Source organism: Phocoena phocoena, chromosome 9 (genome assembly GCF_963924675.1).
Source record: "Phocoena phocoena chromosome 9, mPhoPho1.1, whole genome shotgun sequence".
Lineage (NCBI taxonomy): Eukaryota > Metazoa > Chordata > Mammalia > Artiodactyla > Phocoenidae > Phocoena > Phocoena phocoena.
The window spans coordinates 9414608-9440676 of NC_089227.1; the positions used below are offsets into that span (position 1 = coordinate 9414608).

General features: G+C 52.5%; 1 protein-coding gene across 1 annotated transcript; it reads left to right on the forward strand.

Moving 5' to 3' along the window:
• The first annotated feature begins 1677 nt into the window (after positions 1–1677).
• On the forward strand, positions 1678–24949 carry NPC1L1 (NPC1 like intracellular cholesterol transporter 1). The gene is made up of 19 exons (XM_065884358.1): positions 1678–1731; positions 2726–4251; positions 6559–6659; positions 7011–7183; positions 7419–7547; positions 7956–8138; positions 9250–9364; positions 9492–9619; positions 10065–10202; positions 10453–10542; positions 19267–19457; positions 19621–19745; positions 20342–20468; positions 20632–20687; positions 21808–21958; positions 22168–22399; positions 22558–22671; positions 22749–22911; positions 24750–24949. Exons 1-19 carry the CDS (start codon positions 1678–1680, stop codon positions 24947–24949), a joined length of 3996 nt encoding a protein of 1331 aa, XP_065740430.1.
• Positions 24950–26069: the final 1120 nt, after the last annotated feature.

Below are 26069 nucleotides of genomic sequence, written 5' to 3' on the forward strand. Positions count from 1 at the left end.
GTGATGGACAAGCACACACCCTTGGGGCAGGCTCCACATCATCTTCCAGAGGTTCCCCGTGAGGCTGTGGGTACTCGAGCCAGAGCCCACTTTTTTTTTTTTTTGTGGGCCGCACAGCACACAATGCGGGGTCTTAGATCCCCGACCAGAGACGGAACCGGTGCCCCCTGCAGTGGAAGCATGGAGACCTAACCACTGGACCACCAGGGAAGTCCAAGGAGCCCACTCTTCAATGCACTCTGGTTGCTTCCTTCCATCCCCTGGCTCATCCCCACTGTCTGCTGGTGCCCTCTGGGATCACCTTCCAAATCAACTCTTTGCAGTGGAATCCCTGCCTCAGCGTCTGCTTCGGGGGATGGACATCTAGGGGAGAGGACAGAGCCTATCTGGGAGACGGAGCTGGAGTCCCAGCATCTGCCTGCCAGGGTGTATGGGGGCGGGGCCCGGGAGGTGCCGGATGGAGGTCACTGCACACGGCAGCCCCTGGGCTGTTGGCTCTCCTCTCCACCGTGGCTGACTGGGGGCTTAGGGGTCCGCCTGCACCTGCCCTGGCATCCCCCCTTGGCGTCTGGTTCCCCCGCTCTTGGCTTCTGTCTTCCCCTGTATGTGTTGGGTGGCTCCCTCTGAGTCAGGCCAGGGTCTATGAAGCAAACACAAGACCAGGGAGACAGCAGTTTCCTTCCAGCAGCTGCCTCTGGCAGGTGGCCACATGATAGCTCCCCCACCGGGCTGACCTTATCTGCTCAGCTTTGGCATGGGGGCCAAGGTCTGACCCATTCTGGTGATAGGGAGAGCCCAAGGGAGGCCTCAGAGCTCCCTATCTGGAAGGAGCAGAAGGTGAATGAAGTGTAACCTGGGCCCAGGGGGGGCGGGGCTGCTTGCCTGGGGCTCCCAGCGACACTCAGCCCCTCCGTGGTTGGTGGGGACAGACCTGGGCACGGGACATAAGGGAGGAGCCGGGGGCGGAGGAGCGAGGCTGTGTGTACCTGTCACACCTGGGGTCTCTGTGCACTGTCAGACCCCAGTGAGCTGGTGTTTGCCCCTCCACCCAGAGGAGACTGCTGTCACTGTGTCACTCCACCCCTAACTGCCCCCTCTGTTATCGGGTTGTTAATATTAATTAACAACAGTTGCCAAGGATGACAGTGCAAGGGTGTGTCCCAGCCAGAGCTGGCCTGGACCCAAGAGGGTGCTGGGGAGACTGGGGGGTCTGAGGCTGAGGCTTGGGGGCGCGAAGAGAGGTTCAGAGGGCCGGTGCCCGGGCCCAGCCACGTCTTGCACTCGTCCCTGGGCCTGGGACCTCCTCCTGCAACAGAGGCCGCTTGGGGAGCTCACGGGAAGTCTCTGGCTCGCTCAGCCCTCTGGCCTTGGTCACTTTGGGAAGTGGGTGAAGGGGACACCCCGGGAGGCTCAACTGAGAGGGTGCAGCCAAAGGTTGGAGGGACAAGTGAGGTGGATCATTAACCAGCTGGGAGCCCTGGGAGGTGCAGTGCTCAGCCCCATTGGTCCCCAGCTCAATCGGGTGACACTGTCCCGGGTGGGGAAGCTGCCTCGTAGGCCGTCCCCAGTTTTAGTATATGTACGGCCGCAGTGAGCTCTGTGTGTTGCCAGGAGCCAGCCCTTGGCTGTCCCCAAGTCCTGGCCTCACTTACCCTCTGACCCCTTCCCAGTGCCAGGATGGTGGAGGTCGGCCTGAAGGGCTGGCTGCTCTGGGCTCTGCTCCTGAAGTCGGTGAGTCCCAGGCCCTATGTCCACCCCGGGCAGGGGGCTGCTTGGCAACAGTGAGAGAGGGCCTGGGGTCTGGGGAGGGGGCAGCTTCTAAACAGATGAGGGATCCCAGGCTCCCCAGAGGAGGGGTGCAGGTGGAGGGCCCTGAGCTGCTCAAGTCTTCAGGTCGCGGGGTTAGATGGACACAAGCGTTGAGCAGGGGGTAGCTGGACTGGGTGTGACTGAGTGCCTCCCATTCCTGGTCCTCTGTGGGTGTCCTGGCCTAAGACGGTTTGTGGAAGGTTAAGGGAGGAGCCAGTCCCGGGGTGCTGACGGCACGGGTTCGGGGGGAGAATCACCTAATGAGGATTTAGCATCTAGGTTTGGGAGGAGGTCTTGCCTTGCAAGTTTCTTGCTCATTTGCACGTCTGGGAAGGTGGGTGAAGGCTTTCAGCCCCCAGCAGGTAAGGGCAGGGGAAGCTCAGCTCAGAATCTCCAAGAGGGGCCCTGGCTGCAGCTTGGGCATGGTGGCAGCCGCCAGCAACGACAATGGTGCCCCAGGTGCACAGGGCCTGCATCCACACGGCCCCTTGGAGCAGCCCTCCACCTGTCCAGGGGTCATCGTTTCTCAGCAGGACCACACAGTGGCTTCCAGGGGTCTCCTGGGTGACCCAGTTGTCACTACTGTCCCCTTACCCTCCGGAGTGACCTTGCTAAAGGCAGATGTGCCAGGTCACCTCACTCTCCAGTGACCCTGTCGCTCAGGGTGGAGGCCTGGCTGTTCCCATCCGCTCACCACCCTCAGACCCCACTGGGAGCCCCACGTGCTGCTTTGGCGCCCCACCTCCTCCAGCACTCCCCCAGGATCCCTGGCATCCTGGACCTGCCTGGCGTCCACCCCTCACCCGCCCTGCTCTGCTTCCTTCTCCACACCTGTCCTGGCTGCCCGCTGCCCCATCAGCTACCCGGAGGTGCTGGCCGGCGCTGGGGCTCTGGGTGATGCTGCCCTGTTCCACAGGCCCAGAGCGAGCTGTACACGCCCATACACCGGCCCGGATACTGCGCCTTCTATGACGAGTGTGGGAAGAACCCGGAGCTGTCTGGAAGCCTGGCTTCACTGACCAACGTGTCCTGCCTGGACAACACGCCTGCTCGCCACGTCACGGGTGACCACCTGACCCTCCTGCGGAGCATCTGTCCCCGCCTCTACACCGGCCCCAACACCACCTACGCCTGCTGCTCCCCGAAACAGCTGGTGGCCCTGGACATGAGCCTGGGGGTCACCAAGGCCCTCCTCACCCGCTGCCCTGCCTGCTCTGACAACTTCGTGAGCCTGCATTGTCACAACACCTGCAGCTCAAACCAGAGCCTCTTCATCAATGTGACCCGAGTGGCCGGGCGGGGGGGCAGCCAGCCCCGGGCGGTGGTGGCCTATGAGGCCTACTACCAGCGCAGCTTCGCCGAGCGGACCTACAACTCCTGCAGCCGGGTGCGCATCCCTGCGGCCGCCACGTTGGTGGTGGGCTCCATGTGCGGTGTCTACGGCTCTGCCCTCTGCAACGCCCAGCGCTGGCTCAATTTCCAGGGGGACACGGGGAACGGCCTGGCACCCCTGGACATCACCTTTCACCTGTGGGAGCCTAGCCAGGCCGAGGGCAGCGTGATGCAACCTCTGAACGATGAGGTCGTGCCCTGCAACCAGTCCCTGGGCTACGGCGCGTCGGCCTGCTCCTGCCAGGACTGCACTGCTTCCTGCCCCGTCATCGCCCGGCCCCCGGCTCTGGACCCCACCTTCTACCTGGGCCGCATGGTAGGGAGCCTGGCCCTCATCCTCATCCTCTGCTCTCTCTTCGCCTTGCTCACCGCCTTCCTCCTGTGGTCCCGCCTGGCCAAGCGGCGCCAACGCAAGACGCCCAGCCCCGAGGCGAGCATCAGCCTCGCCCACCGGCTCAGCCTCTCCACCCACACCGTCCTCAGCCAGTGCTTCCAGCGCTGGGGCACGTGGGTGGCCTCGTGGCCAGTGACCATCCTGGTGGTGTCCACTGTTGTGGTGGTGCCCCTGGCAGGGGGCCTGGCTTTTATAGAACTGACCACAGACCCCGTGGAGCTGTGGTCAGCCCCCAGCAGCCAAGCCCGAAGTGAGAAGGCGTTCCACGACAAGCATTTTGGCCCCTTCTTCCGAACCAACCAGGTGATCTTGACGGCACCTGGCCGGCCCCGCTACAGGTATGACTCCCTGCTGCTGGGGCCCAAGAACTTCAGTGGGATCCTGTCCTCTGACCTGCTGCTGGAGGTGCTGGAGCTGCAGGAGAGGCTGCGGCGCCTGCAGGTGTGGTCGCCAGAGGAGCAGCGAAACGTCTCCCTGCAGGACACCTGCTACGCCCCCCTCAACCCGCACAACGCCAGTCTCTCCGACTGCTGCGTCAACAGCCTCCTGCAGTATTTCCAGAACAACCGCACGCGCCTGCTGCTCACGGCCAACCAGACGCTGTTGGGGCAGACCTCCCAGGTGGACTGGAAGGACCACTTTCTCTACTGCGCCAAGTGAGTGCTCGCGGGCGTGGCTGCTGGGGTTGGCGTGGGCCCCCTGGAGCCCAGGCCAGGTACACAGCCCAAACTGAGAGGCCCCGTGTGGCTCTGGGCCTCGGTTGCAGGGGCGGTGACGTGCCATTTCCTTCCGTGCTCCCTCTCGGACCCGCACGCCGTAAGCGGGGTGCGTGCTCACTGTAGCTGGTTTGCACCTGACCGTCAGAGCCTCCACGCGGTCTTTCTGCAGCGCTCCTGACATAGGGCCCATCCTTGCATGTTCTTGGTCTAAGGGTCGCAGAGCAATCCGAGGGCCCTGCTCATGGGTGTGCTTCGTTATTTTCCTTTCTGCTTTTGTGCTGGGCCTGGATGCACGCCAGCAGGGCCATGGGTAGCCCGTGAGGTGCCCCGGGCCAGGGCAGGGGCCGGGGCTGGTTTTAGGTCCTGCTCGCCTGGGCTGGGTACCCTTGTGCAGGCTGCAGCTACACCCCTTCATGCTGTTTGGGGTTTTGTCCCCGGCTGTGTCCACTTTGCCGTGGTGCAAACAGGAGGCCAGTGAAGGCGCTGGGCCTTGGGACCAAGAGCGAAGGTCTGAGAGCTACCAAGCCTGGAGGGGAGCAGGTAGGTGGACAGGCAGCCACTGAGGCTCTCTGGGGTTGGAATGGGCAGAGGTCCTCAAAAGCCTGGTCTCAGGGTCCCTTCACACTCTGACAAAAGACCGAGGATTCCAGAGAGCTTGGGTTTGGATAGAGGTTATATCTACTGACATTTACCACGTGAGAAAGTAAAACGGAGAAATATTTCTTAATTCTTTAAAAAATAACAAGAACAGGCCCGTTACATGCTGCCACAAATAACATATTTTTATGAAAAATAATGGTATTTTCTGTACCAAAAATATCTGGAGTGATAAGAGCAGCATTGTTCTGTATATCTTTGCAAATCTCGTCAGGGTCTTGCTTAGCAGAAGGTGCTGGATGGATCCTGGCATCTGGTTCTGCGTTTGGCCTGTTGGTTGAAGCTCAGCGAGAATGCTTGGCCACGCACTCGTGTAGCCAGAGGAGGGAGGAGTGTTGTAATAGCCTTTCCAGAGAATTGTGGATTTGCTCTGATACGTCACCAAAGCTCAGCAAGTGATCTTTTTTTTTCTTTTTTGCGTTGGGTCTTAGTTGCGGCATGCGGGCTTCTCTCTAGTTGAGGCGCATGGGCTTAGTTGTCCCTTGGCACGTGGGATCTTAGTTCTCTGACCAGGGATCGAACCCGCGTCCCCTGCATTGGAAGGAGGATTCTTAACCACTGGACCACCAGGGAAGTCCCCAAGTGATCTTTTCTTAGCTGTTAGCGGCAATATGGAAACTAGAGCCATGTCCGTGAATTGTCTGTACTCCACAGACTCGAGATCGAAGAAGGGTAAAAATTGCAAACAGCATCTTAGTGTTATTATGGAAATAGTTTTGACCTTGCAGACCCCTGAAAGGGTCTCCAGGGCTCCCGAGGCCCCCATGCCACCCTGAGAACCTCTGGATTGGACAGGGGAGCCAGGGCTCCCACCCTTCAGGTGAGCCAAGTTTGGGCTGCTTCCTAGAGTCTGTGCTTCAGCCCCAGGGCTGGCCCTCAGAACAGGCAGGTCAGGGAGGACGCTCTGACCCCAGGTTTCCAGTCCTCGAGTTGGCTTTACTTTGGTTTTGGATGCTCACAACAATTCTTGGGTGGCCCGATTATCCCCATTTCAGAGATATGGAAACTGAGGCTCAGAGGGGTATGGTGAGCTGCTCAAGGTCACACAGCAACCAGCACTCCCAGCCAGCTGGTGACTGACGGACACACTTGCTCACAATGAGCGCTTCGTCCACACACGTGTGATGTGTTCGCAGAAAGGGCTCAGTGGAGGGCATGGAGACCTGCCCAAGGTTGCAGGGCTGGTACGCTGTCCAAGGAAAGAAGGAGTTCCCACCTCTGGGCCTGGAGGCTTCTGGGCTGGTGGGAGGAGGAGGCTAAGGGCAGCGTGAGGCCTGCGTGGCTCTGTTGGTGGTTAGGACCCGGGGGTCTTGTGTGCCGGACTCCGGCCCCCACCCCAGGGGAGCGTGTGTGACACTCACCCACCCGCCGCATCCGGGAGGACATGATGGCGGAGCCGGGAGGGTGAGGCTGGGATGAGGGGAGAGAGAGCTTGAGGCCTCGCTCAGGGAGCTCCAGTTCACTCTGGATTGGGCCCAGAAATGTTCTGACCACAGGGTCAGGCGATGGCGCTGCGGGTCCAGGGTGGGGCACCCGGGCCACGGAGATGGGAGTGGGATCAGGAAAGGTGCGTTCCTCTCCCTCCAGCGCCCCTCTCACCTACAAAGATGGCACGGCCCTGGCCCTGAGCTGCATGGCTGACTACGGGGCGCCCGTCTTCCCTTTCCTCGCCGTGGGGGGCTACAAAGGTAAGCTGGGTGGCCCCCGGGAGGACAGTGAGGGGACATACGGGGCAGGAGTCAAAGGCAGAAGGATGGGAGTGGCAAAGGGCTTCCTGCTGCCTGGGAGTGGCTGCAGACCCGCCCATCCTCTGTCCTTCCTCTGCCACCCCGTTCATTTTGTCCCAGCCCTGCCCAGGTTCTCTGGTTCTGTGCCTGGGCCCATAGACTTTGCCTTTGGCTGAGAGAGGGAAGTGGGGTGTAGTCATTCGACAATGACTTGGATGAGGAGGGGAGGGGGAGGGGAAACAGCGGTGCGGCTGGGGTCGGGGAGGAAAGCAGAGGTGCGCTTGGAGGGTAGCTGAGCATTTCTCCTTCCAGGGAAGGACTATTCTGAGGCGGAGGCCCTGATCATGACCTTCCCCCTCAACAATTACCCTCCTGGGGACCCCCGCCTGGCCCAGGCTAAGCTCTGGGAGGGGGCCTTCTTGGAGGAGATGCGAGCCTTCCAGCGTCGGATGGCTGGTGTGTTCCAGGTCACATTCATGGCGGAGGTAGGGTCCCCTGGCTTTGGGGAGGACAGTTCAAGTGGCTCTGGGTGGGGTCCTGTGTCCCCATCATGTCCTCGCCCCTCCTGAGTGACCTTTAGCTAGCGTCTGCCTGCCCAGGAGGATGGGGTGATGCGACAGCTGTTCTCACAGCCTTGCCGGGGCTCACGGTGGCTCACGCACACAGTGCCTGCTGGCCGAGCCCTTGGGTCACTGGGGCTGGTCGGGTGTGCGTCCACAGCGCTCCCTGGAGGATGAGATCAACAGCACAACAGCCGAGGACCTGCCCATCTTCGCTGTCAGCTACCTCGTCATCTTCTTGTATATCTCCCTGGCCCTGGGCAGCTACTCCAGCTGGCGCCGAGTACTGGTGAGAAGTGAGGGCAGCAGTGAGGGTGGGGATGGCCCATGGGGTGCTTAGAACCTTTCCAACCTGCTTTCCAGAGCACTTCAAAGCAGCAGAGTGGACACACCCAGAGTGGCTCCCGCAAAGGGTGATGCTTCTTGAGGTGTCCTGTTTCAAAAGTTTTCATTCTGCTCCCTGACAATACCCCACCCCCAACTTGTGCAAATGCAAAGCTGATATTTACATTATCTTACAATGCATGCTTGAGGAAGAAGTGGCAGGCTCACAGGGTCTGCCCTTGGGAGGATGGCTCTGCAGAGCGGCCAAAACACAGAAGCATGGAGCAAGCCTGCCCTCTGCCCTCCTCTAACTCAGGTTGGGGGCACATCGGGTAGCCCCACAGCCAGGAGGCTGAGCCTGATCCCATTGCAGGTGGACTCCAAGGCTACGCTGGGCCTGGGCGGGGTGGCTGTGGTGCTGGGAGCAGTCATGGCTTCCATGGGCTTCTTCTCCTACCTGGGTGTCCCCTCCTCACTGGTGATCCTGCAAGTGGTGCCATTCCTGGTGCTCGCCGTGGGGGCCGACAACATCTTCATCTTCGTTCTCGAGTACCAGGTAAGGGGGCAGGAGTTCTATATACCCCCAACCGCCCCTACATGCCCAGGTGCAGCCCTTCATGGGTTTGCTGGGCTTCTTATGGCCTCTTCCTAAGCGCTGATGTCCATGTGTACAATTCCTGTAGAAAACGTGCTTTGTGTTTATTTATCTTTCACATAGATGTATTCATACCATTTGTGTCACCTGAACTTGCTCTCTGTCAGCCCCACATACTGTCTGGTAAGAGTGTCACACAGCACATATGTTATTGAGCCCAAGCTCATACTGCTTGCTGTGTGACAAGCCAATAAATCGAGAGACGAGATGTTGAGGCAGGGAATAGTGACTTTATTCGGAAAGCCAGCAGACTGAGAAGGTGGTGGACTACCGTCCCAAAGAACCATCTTACCCGAGTTAGAATTTAGGCTTCTTTTATACTAAAAGGGGAGGGGGTGTGGCTTGTTGTTACAAACTTTTTGGTGCCGGGAATTCTTTGTTCTTGCAGCTGTCCGTGTAGGTCTGGTCACAATGTTCCTATAAACCTCTGACAAGACACGTTAGACTCTGCAACTTCTTTATCTCTGTGTGAATGGAAAAGTGTTATACCTTGAAAGGTCAGAGCCTTGAGAATGGGCCATCATGTATATTTCAGACCATAGGCAACATTCTTGAACAAAAGATTCAGAGCCAGCATGACTAAGCACAGGCAACAGAGCACAAAGGTTAGAGATCCAATATGGAGTCAGGTTTGTTCTTCTCTGTCCCACACACAGCCGCCTCTGTCTTTGTGCTACTAGGTAGCATTCCATGGAAGGACAAGTCAGGGTCCATTTAGCCTCTCCCGTTAGTGAACATTCAGGGTTCCACGATGGGTCAGAGCAAGGATGATCCCCAGACGTGCCAAGCCTTTCTCTGGGCCAGGCCCTGAGAAGTGGAAGATGTGGCCGAGCACAGTGTTGGCAGGGTCTGCTCGCACTGGGGAGGGTGGAGCCATTTCCTCAGGCCTGGCTGGGTCTCCAGGCGATGGCCGTGCCTGGGGGAGCGGGTGGCACTTGCCAGCTCCCTGCTGGCCTGCGAGAGACAGAGCCCTTGGCTGGATCTTGACCGTGTCCCTGCCATCTCCACACAGAGACTGCCACGGAAGCCTGGGGAGGGGCGGGAGGCCCACATCGGCCGAGCCCTGGGCAGAGTGGCCCCCAGCATGCTGCTTTGCAGCCTCTCCGAGGCCATCTGCTTCTTCCTAGGTGAGCCGGGGCAGCCCCTCCCCACCAGGTACTGGGAGTTCTTGGAGGCTGGCAGCCTGCTTTCCCTTTGTACCGTCTGAGTGGGTGCCAGGCCCTGAGATTCAACCCTGGTCCCCTTCCCCACCAGGAGCTCTGACCCCCATGCCAGCCGTGCGGACCTTTGCCCTGACCTCCGGCTTCGCGTTGCTTCTCGACTTCCTGCTGCAGATGTCGGCTTTCGTGGCCCTGCTCTCCCTTGACAGCAGAAGGCAGGAGGTAGGGGAGGTGGAGAGAGCAAGGGACCCTCATCTTGGCTGGGGCTGGGGTGGCTTTACTGTGTAGAAGTAAAGGGTCAGAGTGTGGCCTTGAGCGCGGCAACAGAGTGCTGGACTATTTGGGCCACGTAGTCCCCAACGTCCCGAAGCAACCTCGTCTTGGTAATTTGGGGGAATATGATCAACCCTCCTAAAGTACACGAGGTCATGACATAAAATATAAATGAGAGACTGACAGGGAGGGAGTTCCTGTTTCCGTGATGGTGCAAAATTCAAAGGTGTTTTATCAAGGTAGAAAATAGAGATAAAGGCAACGCACAGTGGCATGTCCCCGCTGGGTGGTGCTGGCACAGGCCACCTGTGGAAGGTGGCTCTCCCACCCCATGGGAGGGAGGTGGTCCCTGGGGTCTGTTTTGGGGCCACCGTGAGCGCCTGCCTCCTCCCAGGCCTCCCGGCTGGACGTCTGCTGCTGCAAGAGCGCCCGGGAGCTGCCCCCGCCTAGCCAGGACGAGGGAGTACTGCTCCGATGCTTCCGCAAGTTCTACGTCCCGTTCCTGCTGCACCGGTTCACCCGTGTGGTCGTGGTGAGTGGGGACGGAGGGAAAGCTGGGGGGCCTCGCACCACCCGGGGACAGGGGTCTGCTCAGCCTGGACCCTCGCCTCGTCTGTCATCTTTGGAGGGGTGTCGAGCTTGCCCAGGTCCAGGAGCTGAAGCAAGAGGGAGGCTGAGATTCAAGCCTGCCCAACTCCAGAATGTTCCCCACGAGACCCCGCCCAGACCCAGCCTGGGGAGCTGCTGGGCAGGAGGCCTTCACATGGCGCTTCCCCCCGCAGCTGCTGCTCTTCCTGGCCATGTTTGGAGCAAGTCTTTATTTCATGTGCTACATCAAAGTGGGGCTGGACCAGGAGCTGGCCCTGCCCAAGGTGAGCGGGCCCTGGGGCCACCCGTGGGTGCCCTCCCTCCCCTGCCCTCGGCCCCCGGGGACGTGGGGAGGGTCAGCAGCACACAGCTGGTGGGGCGGCATGGAGCAGTGGCGTGGTAGGAGTGCGGGACCGCTCATCATGTGGGGCTGGGAAGAGAAGCCACGTCATGTATGGAAAGCGCAGGAGCTCAGCGCCAGCCCCAGGCCCCGAGAGAGAGAGACGACCAGGCACCCGAGGGGCTGGCCATGGGAGCCGATTGAGATGATTGTCAGGGCAGGCTCGCTGAGCACCTGCCTTCTTCTGGGCACACCACATCCTCAGACCTGGGCTCCGCAGCAGCCCATGTCACCGTACCGTCCTCTGAAAGACAGTGAGGGTCAGGGGCTTCTTCCTAGGTGAGCCGGGGCAGCCCCTCCCCACCAGGTACTGGGAGTTCTTGGAGGCTGGCAGCAGAGTGGAAGGAAAGACCTCTGTGACTTGAGGGTCCTGGGCAGAGGAGAGATCGAGGGGCATCTGAGCATGAGTGGGATTTGCAGAGGAAGGCAGCAAGGGTGACGGCACGGACCCGTGGGAGGCTGGGGCTCACTCAGGTGCATTTCCTGGGTGTGGGAGTGACTGGGTGTGGGGAGGAGTGGTGGTAGAGCCCGAGAGCAGGAGGCCGGGGCTCGGGGGTGGGGAAGCGTGCTGACTGCCAGGCTGGGGCCAGCAAGCACACATCGGAGAGGCTCGTCTGGATGTGCAACCAGAGGTGGTGTGGGCTGGTGGCTGGGGGAAAGCAAGTCTGCGTGCCCGCGCTCCGGGGGAGGGAGAGCGTCATGAGGGCTCGGACACCCAGGGCCACCCTGGGCAGGGTGATGGGAGTCCAGTTGCTGGCAGGAGCCCTGGGATGAGTAGTCTGGGTAGCCATCTGCAGGTGGTGCTGGCCTTGGAAGCAAGATGAGGTGGGAGGAGACCCGAAAGCCAGGACGGCACCTTCGAGCCATCATAGGGAGGGAGAGGAGGCAGCAAAGCCAGCAAGGGTGCAGAATGACCCTGCCACCCATGGTGGCCCTGGGGGCTGCTCACAGGGCTGAAGAGAAGAGGGTCCCCAGTGCCCCCAGGATGGGCATCAGGGACCTGGTGGGCAGAGCCAATGAGCGAGAAGGAAGGTGGTGATGGGCTGCAAGACCCAGCTGAGGTTTTGTTTATGCCCTTTGTTTATTTTTCTTTGGGGGAGATTTGTTTGTTTCTTATGAGGTTATAAAACTTATTTCTCTCCGTTTTTTCTTCTGGTAAAATATACGTAACATGAAATTTGCCATTTTAACCATTTTAAAGTGACGTTAAGTACGTTCACATTGTTGTGCAACACTCACCACCATCCATCTCCGTCTTTCATGCTGCAAAACTGAACCTCTGTCCCTATTAAACACTGACTCCCCATCCCCTCCCCCCAGCCCCTGGCACCCACCATCCTACCCTCTGTCTCTGAAGTTGCCTAATCTAGGCACCTCATGTAAGTGGAATCATACGTTATTTGTCCTTTTGTGATGGGCTTCGTTCACTTAGCATAATGTCCTCAAGGTTTAGCTATGTTGTAACACGTGTTAGAATTTTCTTCCTTTTTAAGGCTGAAGAATATTCATATGTATACGAATGCACATACATCACAGTTCCCTTAACCATTTTTCTGTTGATGGATATGGGTTGCTTCCACGTTTTAGCTATTGTGAAATAATGCTGCTATGAACATGGGTTTACACGTATCTCTTTGAGATCCTGCTGTCAATTATTTTGGGTATATACCCAGAAATAGAATTGCTAAATCATATGGCAATTCTAGTTTTTAATTTTCTGAGGAAGCTCCATACTGTTTGCCATAGCAGCAGCTGTACCATTTTACATTCCTACCAACAACGCACAGGGTTCCAATTTCTCCACATCCTCACCAACACTTGTTTTCTGGGTTTTTTTGGTTGGTTGGTTTGTTTCTTTTTTGATAATAGCCATCCTAATGGGTGTGAGGTGGTATCTCATTGTGGCTTTGATTTGCATTTCCCTAACAGTTAGTGATGTAAAGCATGTACTTACTGTCCATTTGTATAGCTCCTTTGGAGAAACGTCTAGTTTTGAATTGGATTGGATTTTGTTGTTGAGTTCTAAGAGTTCTCTAGATATCCTGGATAATCAGTCCCTTATCAGATATGTGATTTGTGAATATTTCCTTCATTTCTGTCGGTTGCTTTTTTACTCTATTGGTAGTATGCTTTGATGCACCAAAGATTTTAATTTTCATAAAGTCTAATTTGTCTATTTTTCTGTCCGTTAACTGTGCCTTTAGTGTCATATTCAAGAATAAATCTTTGCCAGGAGTTCCCTAATGGTCTAGTGGTTAGGACTCTGGGCTTTTGCTGCCAGGGCCCAGGTTCAGTCCCTGGTTGGGGAACTGAGATCCCGCAAGCCTTGTGGCGTGGCCAAAAACAACAACAACAACAAAAAACAATAAATCACTGCCAAATCCAATGTACTGAAGTTTTCCCCCTGTTTTATTCTAAGAGTTTTGTAGTTTTAACTAGTAAATTTAGATCCATTTTGGGTTGATTTTTATATATATTTATGTATACTTTTGAAGGTCCAACTTCATTCTTTTGCATGTAGATATCCAGTTTCCCCAGCACCATTTGCTGGTGGGAATGATCTTGGCTCCCTTGTCAAAAATCATTTGACCATATATGTGAGGGTTTAATTCTAGGCTTTCTGTTCTATTCCATTGGTCTATATGTCTGTCTTTGTGCCAGTACTACACTGTTTTTGTTTTTTTTTTTGCGGTACACGGGCCTCTCACTGTTGTGGAGCACAGGCTCCGGACGTGCAGGCTCAGCGGCCATGGCTCACGGGCCTAGCTGCTCCGTGGCGTGGCATGTGGGATCTTCCCAGACCGGGGCACGAACCCATGTCCGCTGCATCAGCAGGCAGACTCTCAACCACTGCACCACCAGGGAAGCCCCCAAATTTCACTTTTTTTGTTTTTTTTGCAGTCACACTGTTTTGATTATTGTACCTTTGTGGTAAATTTTGAAATCAGGAGATATGAGTCATTCAACTTTGTTCTTCTTTGCCAAGATTATTTAATATTTGGGGTCCCTTGAGATTCCAGTATGAATTTTAGGATGAAGTTTTGTATTTATGCCAAAAAAAATCATTGGGATCTTGATAGGGATTTCACTGAATCTATAGGTTGCTTTGGGTACTATTGACATCTTAACAATATTAAATCTTCCAGCTCATGAATATTGGATGTCTTTCAATTTCTGTCTTCTTTAATTTCTTTCAGCAATGTTTTTTAGTTTTCAGTGTATAAGTCTTTCACCTCCTCAGTGAAGTTAATTCCTAAGTATTTTATGGTGCTATAGTAAATGGAATTGTTTTCTTAATTTCCTTTTTGGATTACTCATTGCTCATGTATAGAAATGCAACTGATTTTTGTGTGTTAATTTTGTAACCTACAACTCTGCTGAATTTATTAGTTCTAACGGGTTTTTTCTGGTGGATCTTTAGAGTTTTATATATGTATATAAGATCATGTATTTTATGAACAGAGATAATTTTACTTGCTTTCCAGTTTAGATGCCTTTAATTTCTTTTCCTTGCCTAACTGCTCTGACTACAACTTCCAGTATTATGTTGAATAGAAGTGGTGAAAACAGGCATCCTTATCTTGTTCTCAATCTTAGAGGAAATTCTTTCAGTTTTTCACCACTGAGTATGATATTAGCTGTGGGATTTTCATATCTATGGCTTTTATCATGTTGAGGAACTCTGCTGTACTCCTGCTTTTCTGAGGTTTTTTTTCATAAAAGGATGTGGAATTCTTTTTTTTTTGTCCACGCTGCACGGCTTGCAGGATATTAGTTCCTCAACAAGGGGTCGAACCCGGGCCAGAGCAGTGAAAGCGCTGAGTCCTAACCACTGGGCTGCCAGGGAATTCCTAGGATGTGGGATTTTGTCAAAAGTTTTTCTGCATCAGTTGAGGTGATCATGTGATTTTCTCTTCATTCTATTAATGTGGTGTATTACATTGACTGATTTTCATGTGTTGAACCACTCTTGAATTCTGAGATAAATCCCATTTGGTCACAGTGTATAACCCTTTTAAAATATTGTTGAACTCAATTTGCTAGTATTTTGTTGAGGATTTTTTTTCATCAATATTCATAAGGGATATTTGTCTGTAGTCTTTCTTTTCATGTAGTGTCTTTGTCTGGCTTTGGTATTAGGGCAATGCTGGCCTTATATAATGAGCTAAAGGTGTTTCCTCCTCTTCAATTATTTGGAAGAGTTTGAGGAGTATTGGTGTTAATTCTCCTTAAAATGTTTGGTAGAATTCACCAGTGAAGTCATCAGGTACAGGGCTTTTCTATGTTGAGTTGATTTTTGAGAATGGATTCAAACTCCTTACTAGTTATGGGTCTATTCAGATTTTCTATTTCTTCTTTTCACAATGTTGGTAGGCTCTGTGTTTCTTGGAATTTGTCCATTTCATCTAGGTTATTCAACTTGTTTGCATACAATTGGTCATAGTACTTACTTACAATTCCTTTTATTTCTGTAGAATCAGTAGTTGTGTCCCCACTTTCAATTCAGATTTAGTAATTTGAGTCTTTTCTTTTTTTCTTAGTCGACATAAGTAAATCTTTGTTGCTTTTGTTAAACTTTTTGAAGAACCAATTCTTGGTTTCATTGATTTTCTATATTGTTTTCCTATTCTCCATTTTATTTATCTCTGCTCCAATCTTTATTATTTCTTTTGTCTTGGCAGCTTTGTGTTTAGTTAGTTTTTTTTTTTTTTCTGGTTCTGTAAGTTAGGATGATGACTTGAGATCTTTCTTCTTTTTTATAGTGAACATTTATAGCTATAAATTTCCTCCTTAGCACTGCTTTCACTGCATCCCATAAGTGTTGGCATGTTATGTTTTCATTTTCATTCATCTGTAAATTTCTAATTTCCTTTCTGATTTGTTCTTTGACCCACTGGTTGTTTAAGAGTGTGATGTATAATTTCTACAAGTTTGTGAATTTTTCATTTTTCCTTCTGTTACTGATTTCTAACTTTATGTAGTCGTGGTCTGAGAATATATATAATATAACTATCTTTTTAAATGTTGAGATCTAATATGTGGCCAAACACATGGTTTATCCTGGAGGATGTTCCATGTGTATTTGAGAGAAATATGTATTTTGTTGTTGTTGGGCAGAGTTTCTGCATATATCTGTTAGATTTAGTTGGTTTATTGTGTTGTTCGAGTCCTCTGTTTCCTTAATTATCTTGTCTGTGCGTCCTACCATTATTGACACTGGAGTATTGAACTCTCCTACTATTATTGTAGAACTTTCTCTTTCTCCCTTCATTTCTATCAAGTTTTGCTTCATAGATTTTGACGGTCATTCATTAGGTGTGTAACTGTTTATACACACTTACTCTTGCTTTGTTGAATCTTTTATTAATATATAATGTTCTTCTTTGTCTTTTGTAACCTTTTTATTTTACCTGGTAGTAGGATAGCCACCTCTCCTTTGGCTACTATTTGCATGGAATATCTTTTTTCTATACTTTCACTTTCAACCTGTGGGCAACTTTGGATATCAAGTGAGTCTCTTATAGACATCATGTAGTCGGATCATGTTTTTCTTATCCATGCTGTTAACCTCTGACTTCTTTCTGGAGAGAGTCGTCTATTTACATGTAAAGTAATTACTGATAAGGAAAGACTTACTTATGTCGTTGAGCTATTTTTTTTCTATATACCTTATAGCTTTTTTGTCTCTCATTTCCTGCATTACTATCTTCTTTTTGTTTAGTTGATAGTGAAATGCTTAAATTCCTTTCCCATTTCCTTTTGTGTATATTCCATGGCTATTTTCTTTGTGGTTACCAGGGAGATTACATTAAATATCCTAAAATTTGTTGAATTTATCCTAGTTTAACATGAATTACATAGAAAAAAATCTGTTCCTATACAGTTCCTTTCCATTTCCTTTTAGTCATTGCTATCACAAAATTACATCTTTATGTACTGTGTATCCAAAAATGCAGACTAATCATTTTTTATGTATTAGTCTCTTAAGTTGTGTAGAAATAAAAAAATGGAGTTACAAACCAAAGTTACAATAAAACTAGCTTTTATAATTTTCGATGTATTTACCTTTACCAGTGATCTTCATTTCTTTATATGGCTTTGAGTTATACCCTAGCATCTTTTCACTTCAACTTGAAAGACTCCTTTTAGTGCTTCTTGCAGGACAGGTCTTGTGGCAACAAACTCCTTCTGCACTTGTTTATCTGGTAATGTCTTAATCTTCCCCTCATTTCTGAAATACGGTTTTGCCAGAAGTAGGATTCTTGGTTGACAGTTTTTTCCCCTTAAGTACTTTGAGTATACAAACCCACCACCTTCTGGCCTTCAAGTTTTCTAATAAGAACTGTGCTTATAATCTTATTTGGGATCCTTTGTATATGATAAGCTTCTTCTCTTTTGTTGCTTTCAAAATTCACTTTTTGTCTTTATCGTTCAACAGCTGAATTGTAATGTGCTTTGGTGTGGGTCTCTTAGAGTTTATCCTACTTGGAGTTTGTTAAGCTTCTTGGATGTTTATATTCATATCTTTCATCAGATTTATGAAATTTTGGCTGTTATTTCTTCAAATAATCTTTCTTCATCTTTCTTTCTCTCTCTTCTCTTTCTGGGATTCCCATTATGCGTATGTTGGTCTGCTTTATGATGTCCCACAGGTTCATTTTTCTTTATTCTTTTTTCTTTCTCTTCTTCACTTGATAATTTCAATTGTCCTATCTTCATGTTTGGTAATTCTTCTTCTGACTGCTCAAATATGCTTTTGAATCCCTATAGTGAATTGTTTATTTAATTATTGTACTTTTCAGCCCCAGAATTTCTTTTTGGTTCTCTTTTATGTTTTCTCTTTATTGATCATTCCATTTTGTTCATACATCTTTTTCTTGACTTTGTCCATATGTTATTTTAGCTCTTTGAGCATCTCTAAGATCGTTGTTTTAAAGTCTCTAATAAATCCATTGTCTGGTCTTTCTTAGGGATGGTGTCTGTTGATTAATTTTTGTTCCTAGGTATGGGCCATATCTTTCTGAGTCTTTGTATGTTTTATGATTTTTGTTGTTATTGTTGTTGAAAAATGGACATTTGAGAGTCCACAGTAACTCTAGAGATCAGATTCTCTTCCTTCCCCAGGGTTTGCTTATTTATTTATTTATTTTTATAAATTTATTTATTTGTTTTTATTTTTGGCTGTGTTGGGTCTTTGTTGCTGTGCGTGGGCTTTCTCTAGTTGCAGTGAGCGGGGGCTACTCTTCATTGCGGTGCGTGGGCTTCTCATTGTCATGGCTTCTCTTGTTGCAGAACACGGGCTCTAGGTGCATGGGCTTCAGTAGTTGTGGCACGCGGGCTCTAGAGTGCAGGCTCAGTAGTTGTGGCACATGGGCTTAGTTGCTCCGCGGCATGTGGGATCCTCCTGGGCCAGGGTCAAACCCATATCCCCTGCATTGGCAGGCGGATTCTCCACCACTGTGCCATCAGGGAAGCCCTATTTATTTATTTTTAAAAACTTAATTGTTACTGATGTCTCTGTCATGGAGATCAGCCTGAGATGTAAAGTTAAAGTCTTTCCAGATCTTTTCTGAGCCTTCACCTTTCCCTGGGCATGAGCAGTGACTGTTTAAATTCCCCTGTATTTGTGGATGATTTTGAGTGTCATGTTTCTTAAAGGTCTGGCTCTCAAAAGGAGAAAAAGGGAGATATGAAGGGGAAAAACAATAAATCAAGCACTTGCTCTTTAAATATCTTGGAAGTAACTTCAGCTTGAGGTGAAGGTTTTAATGGTGCCTGACTCTGTGTCTGCTCTACGGATATCAGAAGCAGCAATGAGTGATCAGAACACATATCCTTGATATTTAAGAGATGGGCCTTATAGCCTACCCTGGATCCTGCAAGCTGTGTGCAAACTGTTCCTGGAATGTGTGCATGGCTGCCTGCTTCAGGCTGGGAGGATAAAGGATGAGTAGCCAGTACCATGCTAAGAACCATCCAAGCCTTTCTCTGGAAGCTTTAAGCCCTCAATCGACCCCAGAATTCCAGAATAGTTACATCAGACAGATTCTGCCAGTGCAGTTGGAGTCTAGGTGGGGAGGTGGAATCCTGGTTCTTCCTATTCCAACATCATCCCTGATGTCACTTTGAGGTTTTACGTTATAGGAGAAGGGAACAGGCCATGCAGATGCCTGGCACATGGCCTTGAGGGTGTGCACATGGGTGTTTACATGTGCGTGTCTGTGCAGTCTGTGGTCACTTGTTAGACTGTGGCTGTACCAAACTGGGGATGATAAGAAGGGGTAAAATTATGTGTATATGTTTGTGTGTGTGTCAGAGTGTGTTCATGCAGGCTGGCATGTGATGCTCTGTGCATGTACCTCCATGAGTGTGTTCTGTGCATGTACCTGTAATTATACCTGGATGTGTGTACCTTGGAGTGTGTACCTCTATGGGCACACCTCTGACCATGTACATCTGTAATGGAACCGTACGTGTGACTCTGTGAGCACGTATCTCTGTACCCCTGTGAGCATGCACCTCTGTATGTGTACCTCTTGAGCATTTGCTGGAGTGAGGCTCTTGGGGTGTGTCTGGCCCTGGCCTCACTGACTGTCCTCTGTTCCAGGACTCGTACCTGCTTGACTATTTCCTCTTTCTGAACCGCTACTTTGAGGTGGGGGTCCCAGTCTACTTTGTAACCACTGGGGGCTACAACTTCTCCAGTGAGGCAGGTTTGAACGCCATCTGCTCCAGCGCAGGCTGCAACAACTTCTCCTTAACCCAGAAGATCCAGTACGCCACCGAGTTCCCTGATGAGTGAGTGCCCCAGCCCACCCCTGGCTGTCCCCCTACCCTGCTCTGCTGCCCACCTGCTGCCATGTGCCTGGGGAGGCCCAGAGTGAAGGTTGGACCGTAGGAAGGACCCGCCACAGCCTGCCTGTGTGGTCCTGTCCCCTGAGCTCCTCTCCCCGACCCTCAGGTCTTACCTGGCCGTCCCTGCCTCCTCCTGGGTGGACGACTTCATTGACTGGCTGTCCTCATCTTCCTGCTGCCGCCTTTATGTCTTTGGCCCCAATAAAGATGAGTTCTGCCCCTCGACTGTCAGTGAGTATGGAGCCTCTGGGGGCTCAGGGCCCACTACATCTTGGGGAAACTGAGGCTAGAAAAAGGAGAGGACTGGTGGAGGATCTCTTAGCCCCTCCCGCTCTTCGGCAGGGTCAGTCAGCGCGGGGGGGGGGTCCCGTCTTGGTGCACAGGTGTGGGGGACTGCACCCGTATGCGTGGACGCCCAGCTGGCCCACCAGGCAATCACCTCCTCATGCCCCTGCTGAGTTGTGCCCATACCCGCCGGGCATGCTGCTGCTCACATGCCAAGGAAGTCGAGTGAGAGCTGGGATCGGCACATGGCCCTACCCTGGAGCAGCTGCGCTTGTAGGCGGAGCGGGGAGGCCCCGTGGTGGCTGCTTCTCTGTCCCAAACTTCTCTTCCTCACTTGCTCATAGGTACCAGCTGTTTCCATAACTGAGAGGGGAACTCCTCCCATAGTTAGAGACAAATGCAAATCTCTCCAGAAGTACCCATGCCTGTTGCGGCAGTGGCAGTGCGTGGGGATCATGATGGGAAAGGACCACAAGGTGGTCAGAGGGGGCGCTGACTGGCCTTGTGGGTGCCGCCACCTGGAGCCCCTGCTCTCTTTGCAGACTCCCTGGCCTGCTTGAAGAACTGCGTGAGACACACAGCAGGGTCTGTCCGGCCATCAGTGGAGCAGTTCCACAAGTATCTTCCCTGGTTCCTGAGCGATGAGCCCAACATCAAATGTCCCAAAGGGTAGGCCAGGGTGGCGGGTCCACCAGGGAGGACAGCTGTGTGGGTGCCCAAGGCGGGGGCACAGAGGGGCAGGAGGCAGTGTGGGTTCTCTGGGAGTGGCCACAGGCCAGGCACACGGAGGGGCCCGATCCTTGGCTAACCTGCTCTGCTCTTCTCCCTGTAGCGGCCTGGCAGCGTACAGCACCTCCGTGAATCTGGGCTCAGACGGCCAGGTCTTAGGTAAGCACAGCCTCGACTGGAGGGGAAGACCAGAGTCAGCTGCTCCAGGGGCCCCACGAGTCCCAGGGAACAGCTTCTCCATCTCGAACCTTCTCTCCTTCCTCCTTTATGGAGGACTTCTAACTGCCCTGGCCCTAGCTTCAGAGGTCACGTTGCCCAGCTCCACATCCTCAGACTTTACCCCATTTCTGCCCTGCTTCCTTCTCCCCACCCCCAAATCCAAGGTCAGTGTGACGTTCATGGACTTTTCAGTGGCTGATGCCACACCCGGGAGCCACCCACATCCTTTTCTCTCAGGCACAAGTCACACCCAGATGTGGGCAGTGGGCAGCTGGTTAAATGAATGACTATTGACTTACCCAGTGGGTGCCCTGATGCACAGCTCTGTTAAGTAAGCTGTTTCCATTTTTCTGTCTCCCTTTCTGGTCCTTTCCTATAGGAATATGTACATTGGAAAAGTAATTAAATGAATTTAAAAAATCCAATGCATGTTTTGAAACCATACAGAGCAGCGTTTGGGTTCATCTGGGAGATCTCTTCTTCTTTTTTTCTTAATTTAATTTTATTTTTGGCTGCGTTGGGTCTTCGTTGCTGCGCACGGGCTTTCTCTCGTTGTGGTGAGAGGGGGGTACTCTTCCTTGCGGTGCTTGGGCTTCTCGTTGCAGTGGCTTCTTTTGTTGTGGAGCACAGGCTCTAGGCACGTGGGCTTCAGTAGCTGTGGTGCATGGACTCAGTAGTTGCGGCTCACGGGCTCTAGAGCGCAGGCTCAGTAGTTGTGGCGCACGGGCTTAGCTGCTCTACGGCATGTGGGATCTTCCTGGACCGGGGCTGTAACCTGCGTCCTCTGCGTTGGCAGACGGATTCTTAACCACTGCGCCACCAGGAAGTCCTGGGAGATCTCTGCAAGCTCTATCCTTCAGAGGCAGGGCTGGGACTTGAGTCTTGCACAACAGTAGGACCAGCTGCAGGGTTTGCAGGACCGGGGCCAAACCAACATGCTGGGCCCTTTGCTCAAAATGTCTTAAGAATTCCCAAATGGTGGCGGCAGAGCCCTGAACCCAGCCAGGCACTATCCCTTGGGGGTTCTGAGGGCGCCTGGCACAGGCTCTGACCTTTGCAGCCTCGCGGTTCATGGCCTACCACAAGCCGCTGAAGAACTCTCAGGATTACACGGAGGCTCTGCGGGCAGCTCGGGCGCTGGCAGCCAACATCACCGCCGACCTGCGGAAGGTGCCGGGCACCGACCCAGACTTCGAGGTCTTCCCTTACACGTGAGTCCCTGGGCACTGGGATGCAGGGAGGTGGGCCCGGGTGAGGGTGCTGGGCTGGTGAGGGTGGCTGCTGGGTGGGGATGGGCTGCAGCAGGGAGGCTCGGGCTGCACCTGGGCCCGGGCCCCCCGACACCCTCCCCTAGCTGCATACTCATCCTGAAGTGGGCGTGGGAAGCCATGGAGCGGTGACTGTGCCCTGCGACCCGCAGGATCACCAACGTGTTCTATGAGCAGTACCTGACCGTGGTCCCTGAGGGGTTATTCTTGCTCACCGTCTGCCTGCTGCCCACCTTCGCTGTCTGCTGCTTCCTGCTGGGCATGGACATCTGCTCTGGCCTCCTCAACCTGTTCTCCATCATCATGATCCTGGTGGACACTGTGGGCTTCATGACCCTGTGGGATATCAGCTACAATGCTGTGTCCCTCATCAACCTGGTCACGGTAACCTGCTGGCCGAAGGGGCGGGGCTCCAGGGCAGTAGGGGTGCTGGCCTCATAGGACGACCCCAGCTCTTTCTAGAGTCTAGGTGCTGCCCGCTGGTCTGGGTGGAGACCCCTGCCCCCGCCCTTTCGTGGCTGAAGCCCCCTCTCTCCCCACAGGCGGTGGGCATCTCTGTGGAGTTCGTGTCCCACATCACCCGCTCCTTTGCCATCAGCACCAAGCCCACGCGGCTTGAGAGGGCCGAGGAGGCCACCATCTCCATGGGCAGCGCGGTGAGTGGATGGGCTGCCTCACGTAGCCCTCGGCCGGCTGCCCCGTGCCCAGCCTGACGCCCACCTGTGACCCCCAGGTGTTCGCAGGAGTGGCCATGACCAACCTGCCCGGCATCCTCGTCCTGGGCCTGGCCAAGGCGCAGCTCATCCAGATCTTCTTCTTCCGTCTCAACCTCCTCATCACTGTGCTGGGCCTGCTGCATGGCCTGGTCTTCCTGCCGGTCATCCTCAGCTACCTGGGTGAGCGCGTGGGCTCCTCTGACACTGCCAGGCCCCTCCCTCATGACTCCAGGCCACAGGCAAAATGCCACGAACACACACAGCCCTGCTTACTCGGGACAGTCACCGCCCAGATTGTGAGCACACAGTTCCTCCTGGCTTGGAAAAACTGGGGTCTTTCACTTAACATGTGAAAACATCTTTTTTTTTTTTTTGTCAGATGTGTGTTTCAAACACTTTCAGTGGCCGTATGGTTCTGTGCTGTGTGCTGTTGAACTTTTGATCGTGACTTTCAGCAGGCAATATATTTTCACACTGAGAGGTGATGTGTACAGGCACGGACACGGACAGGCAGAGTAGAACAAGCATTTCACAAAATGACACTGCCAGAGAAGCCTTGGATATTTTCTGTTCTAGTCTATCATTGATTTTTAAAAAAATGCTGGTGTTATCTGCGAAATTGATTTCATGACTCATTCATGGGTGACTACTTGCAGTCGAAAAACATATCCTCTCCTATGGATCAGCCACAATCCATTTAACCAGCTCGCAGCTGCTGGACATTAGACTATTCCTGACTTTCCATGTTATTGCCAGTGCCGCGATGACCATCCTTGTGGCTGAATCTTTGACCTCATCCTCCAATATTTCCTGGAGAAAGTCCAGTCTGTGAATGTTGATTATTCATGCCAATGGTTAACGCCCTCCAGCAAGTTTTATCATTTAAACTCCTACCGGCAACACGTGCATTTCTGTTTCCTCATTGTTGAGCACAGTCATTTACACACCCCGTCCCCCAAAAGAGATTTTTTTTTTGGTCGCACTGGGCGGCTTGCGGGACCTTCGTTCCCGACCAGGGATTGAACCCGTGCTCTCGGCAGTGAAAGCACGGAGTCCTGACCGCTGGACCACCAGGGAATTCCACCGCCCCACCCCCACAGAGATTTAAACTGGGCCCGCAGGACGAAGCGTCCCCCCTGTTACGGTGGGCAAGCTGAGAGCAGTTCAATGCTGCACCATTCCCTGACACCCGGAATAATAACAATGGTAATTTTAGAGAAAACATTTACAGAAGGGTGTGTTTGTGCTCTAATATATGTGCACTAATCGTCTTATCACCTCTGGAGGTAGGTGATGTTTTCATCCCCATTTCACCGATGAGGAAACTGAGACTCCCACCCCAGTCACAGAGCTGGTCACGCGCAGTGTTTCTGGAGGCCACACAGCTCCAGCACCCCTACCCAAGGCACCAGCATCTTGTAGAAACTTCCTGACCCCCTTTGGAAGAGGAGAGTGTATTGGGGATGGTGGGTGGCGAGGAGGACAGCCCCAGGGGTCACCCAGTTGGGGAGCTACAGGTCCCGCAGGTCGTGGCCACCCCTTGGAGATTCCGAGTGGCCGGGAGTGAGAAAGGAGCTCGCAGGTCCTGCCCCCTCAGAGTGGCCTGGGATCTTGACAGAGAGGCGAGTGGCAGGCGCAGAGACCCCTGGGCCCCTTCTTGACCTGAGTCTGACAACAGAGTGAGGAACGGCTTCTCTCGGCAAGGAGCGCTTGCACAGGGTGTCCGTGAAGAGAGGAGGGGGTGGCAGTCACAGGCCATGGGCGTCTGGGGGCTTCCCCTGCAAGATCCCCGGATGGCGGGGGTCTGCACTGGAAGGCAGGTGGGCCAGGGGCTGGGCGCAGATGGCGGCTGAAACGGCTACTGGCATTTAGGTGTAGGGTGGAGCGAGGGCTGGGGCGAGGGGCAGTGGTGGAGGTGGAGGGCTTTGGGCTTCCTTTTTAGGCCACAGCAAATGCCTGCGCCCCACATCCAGCACACACTTCCCTGACCGTGGTCCTCTGTACCTATCCCTCTGCAGGGCCTGATGTCAACCCAGCTCTGGTGCAGCTGCAGAAGCAGGAGGGGGAGGTGACTGCAGCCAAGGCGGCCTCCTGGTCAAAGCGCCCTGCCCCGACGAGCACGGCCAACAGTGTCTATGTCAACTACGGCTTTGAATGTCCTGCCAAGAGCGAGGGTGGCCTGGGTAGCTCTCGGCCTCACAATAGGCAGAAGCTCTGATGGAGCCGGAGCCCCTGTCCAAGCTCACCGGCCCTGATCTGAGGGGCCATGAGGGCTCCTCTGTGGGGTCCCTTGACCCATCCCCGCCCTCAGGGCCTGGGAGAGGCTGTCCCCACAGGAGTGCCTGCGACAGGTCACCCTCTGGCCATGAGGTCTCACCCACAGGGACACACGATTGTGATGGAGGTGGTGCGCCATGGCGTGGGTGTGATCTGGTCCTGACCCACCTCTTGAATTTGACGTGTGTCCTCCTCATGCAAGTTTTAAAACTTTAGTTCTGTGTATGTAAACATATAATATTATTGCACATTTAAAAGTTTTCCTTAATTGATATTATACTTGACCTATCCTTTTGCAATGAGGTTGGTTTTTTTTTTGCACGCAACATACATTTTTTTGATTTATTCATGTTGATACGTGGAGATCTAGTCCAATCATTTGAACTGCGACACAGCATTCCATTGTGTGAACGAACACGGTGTTTTTATCCATTCCCCAGCTAGTGGGCAATCACATTGTCCCCAATTATTTTTCTGCTATAAGTCCACAGTCACTTTTGTGGAATTCAGAGCTCCCAAAGCTCTGAAAACCTACTGTGTTTGTCTCTTTTTCTCCTGTAAGTTTGGAACAAACTCATTTGGTGGCAAAAACCGATCAGACAAGATGTATCTATTTATACTTTATAAATAGGATACTTAAACTGTTCAACCAACTTGTTGTGAATAGTCATATATTTCAGTGCATTAATGAGTTTGATTTTGTGTTGCTGCCCCAGATCCTCCTGGGGTCTAATATCTAATGTACTGTAAGCATCAAATTACCTTTCTAAAAAATGTTCTCAATCCTGAAATTCAGCTCACCTATGGGATTTCAGGTATGGAACCATGGACCTGTGTGATGAGCATGTGCTTACACGTCTCCTGTCTATGTGTGGGGAGCTACCATCGCTGTAGCACTGAACAGCATACAGGCAAATGCCTCCCAGAGGGGTTGCCCTGTTCACACCAGCAGTGGATGAGGGTGCCTCTCTCCCTGCACCAATACCACCAAAACGCTCCACTTACTTTTGAGAGGCAGGAGGGTACGATTATGGATGATTATCCCTTTTTTAAAAACACTT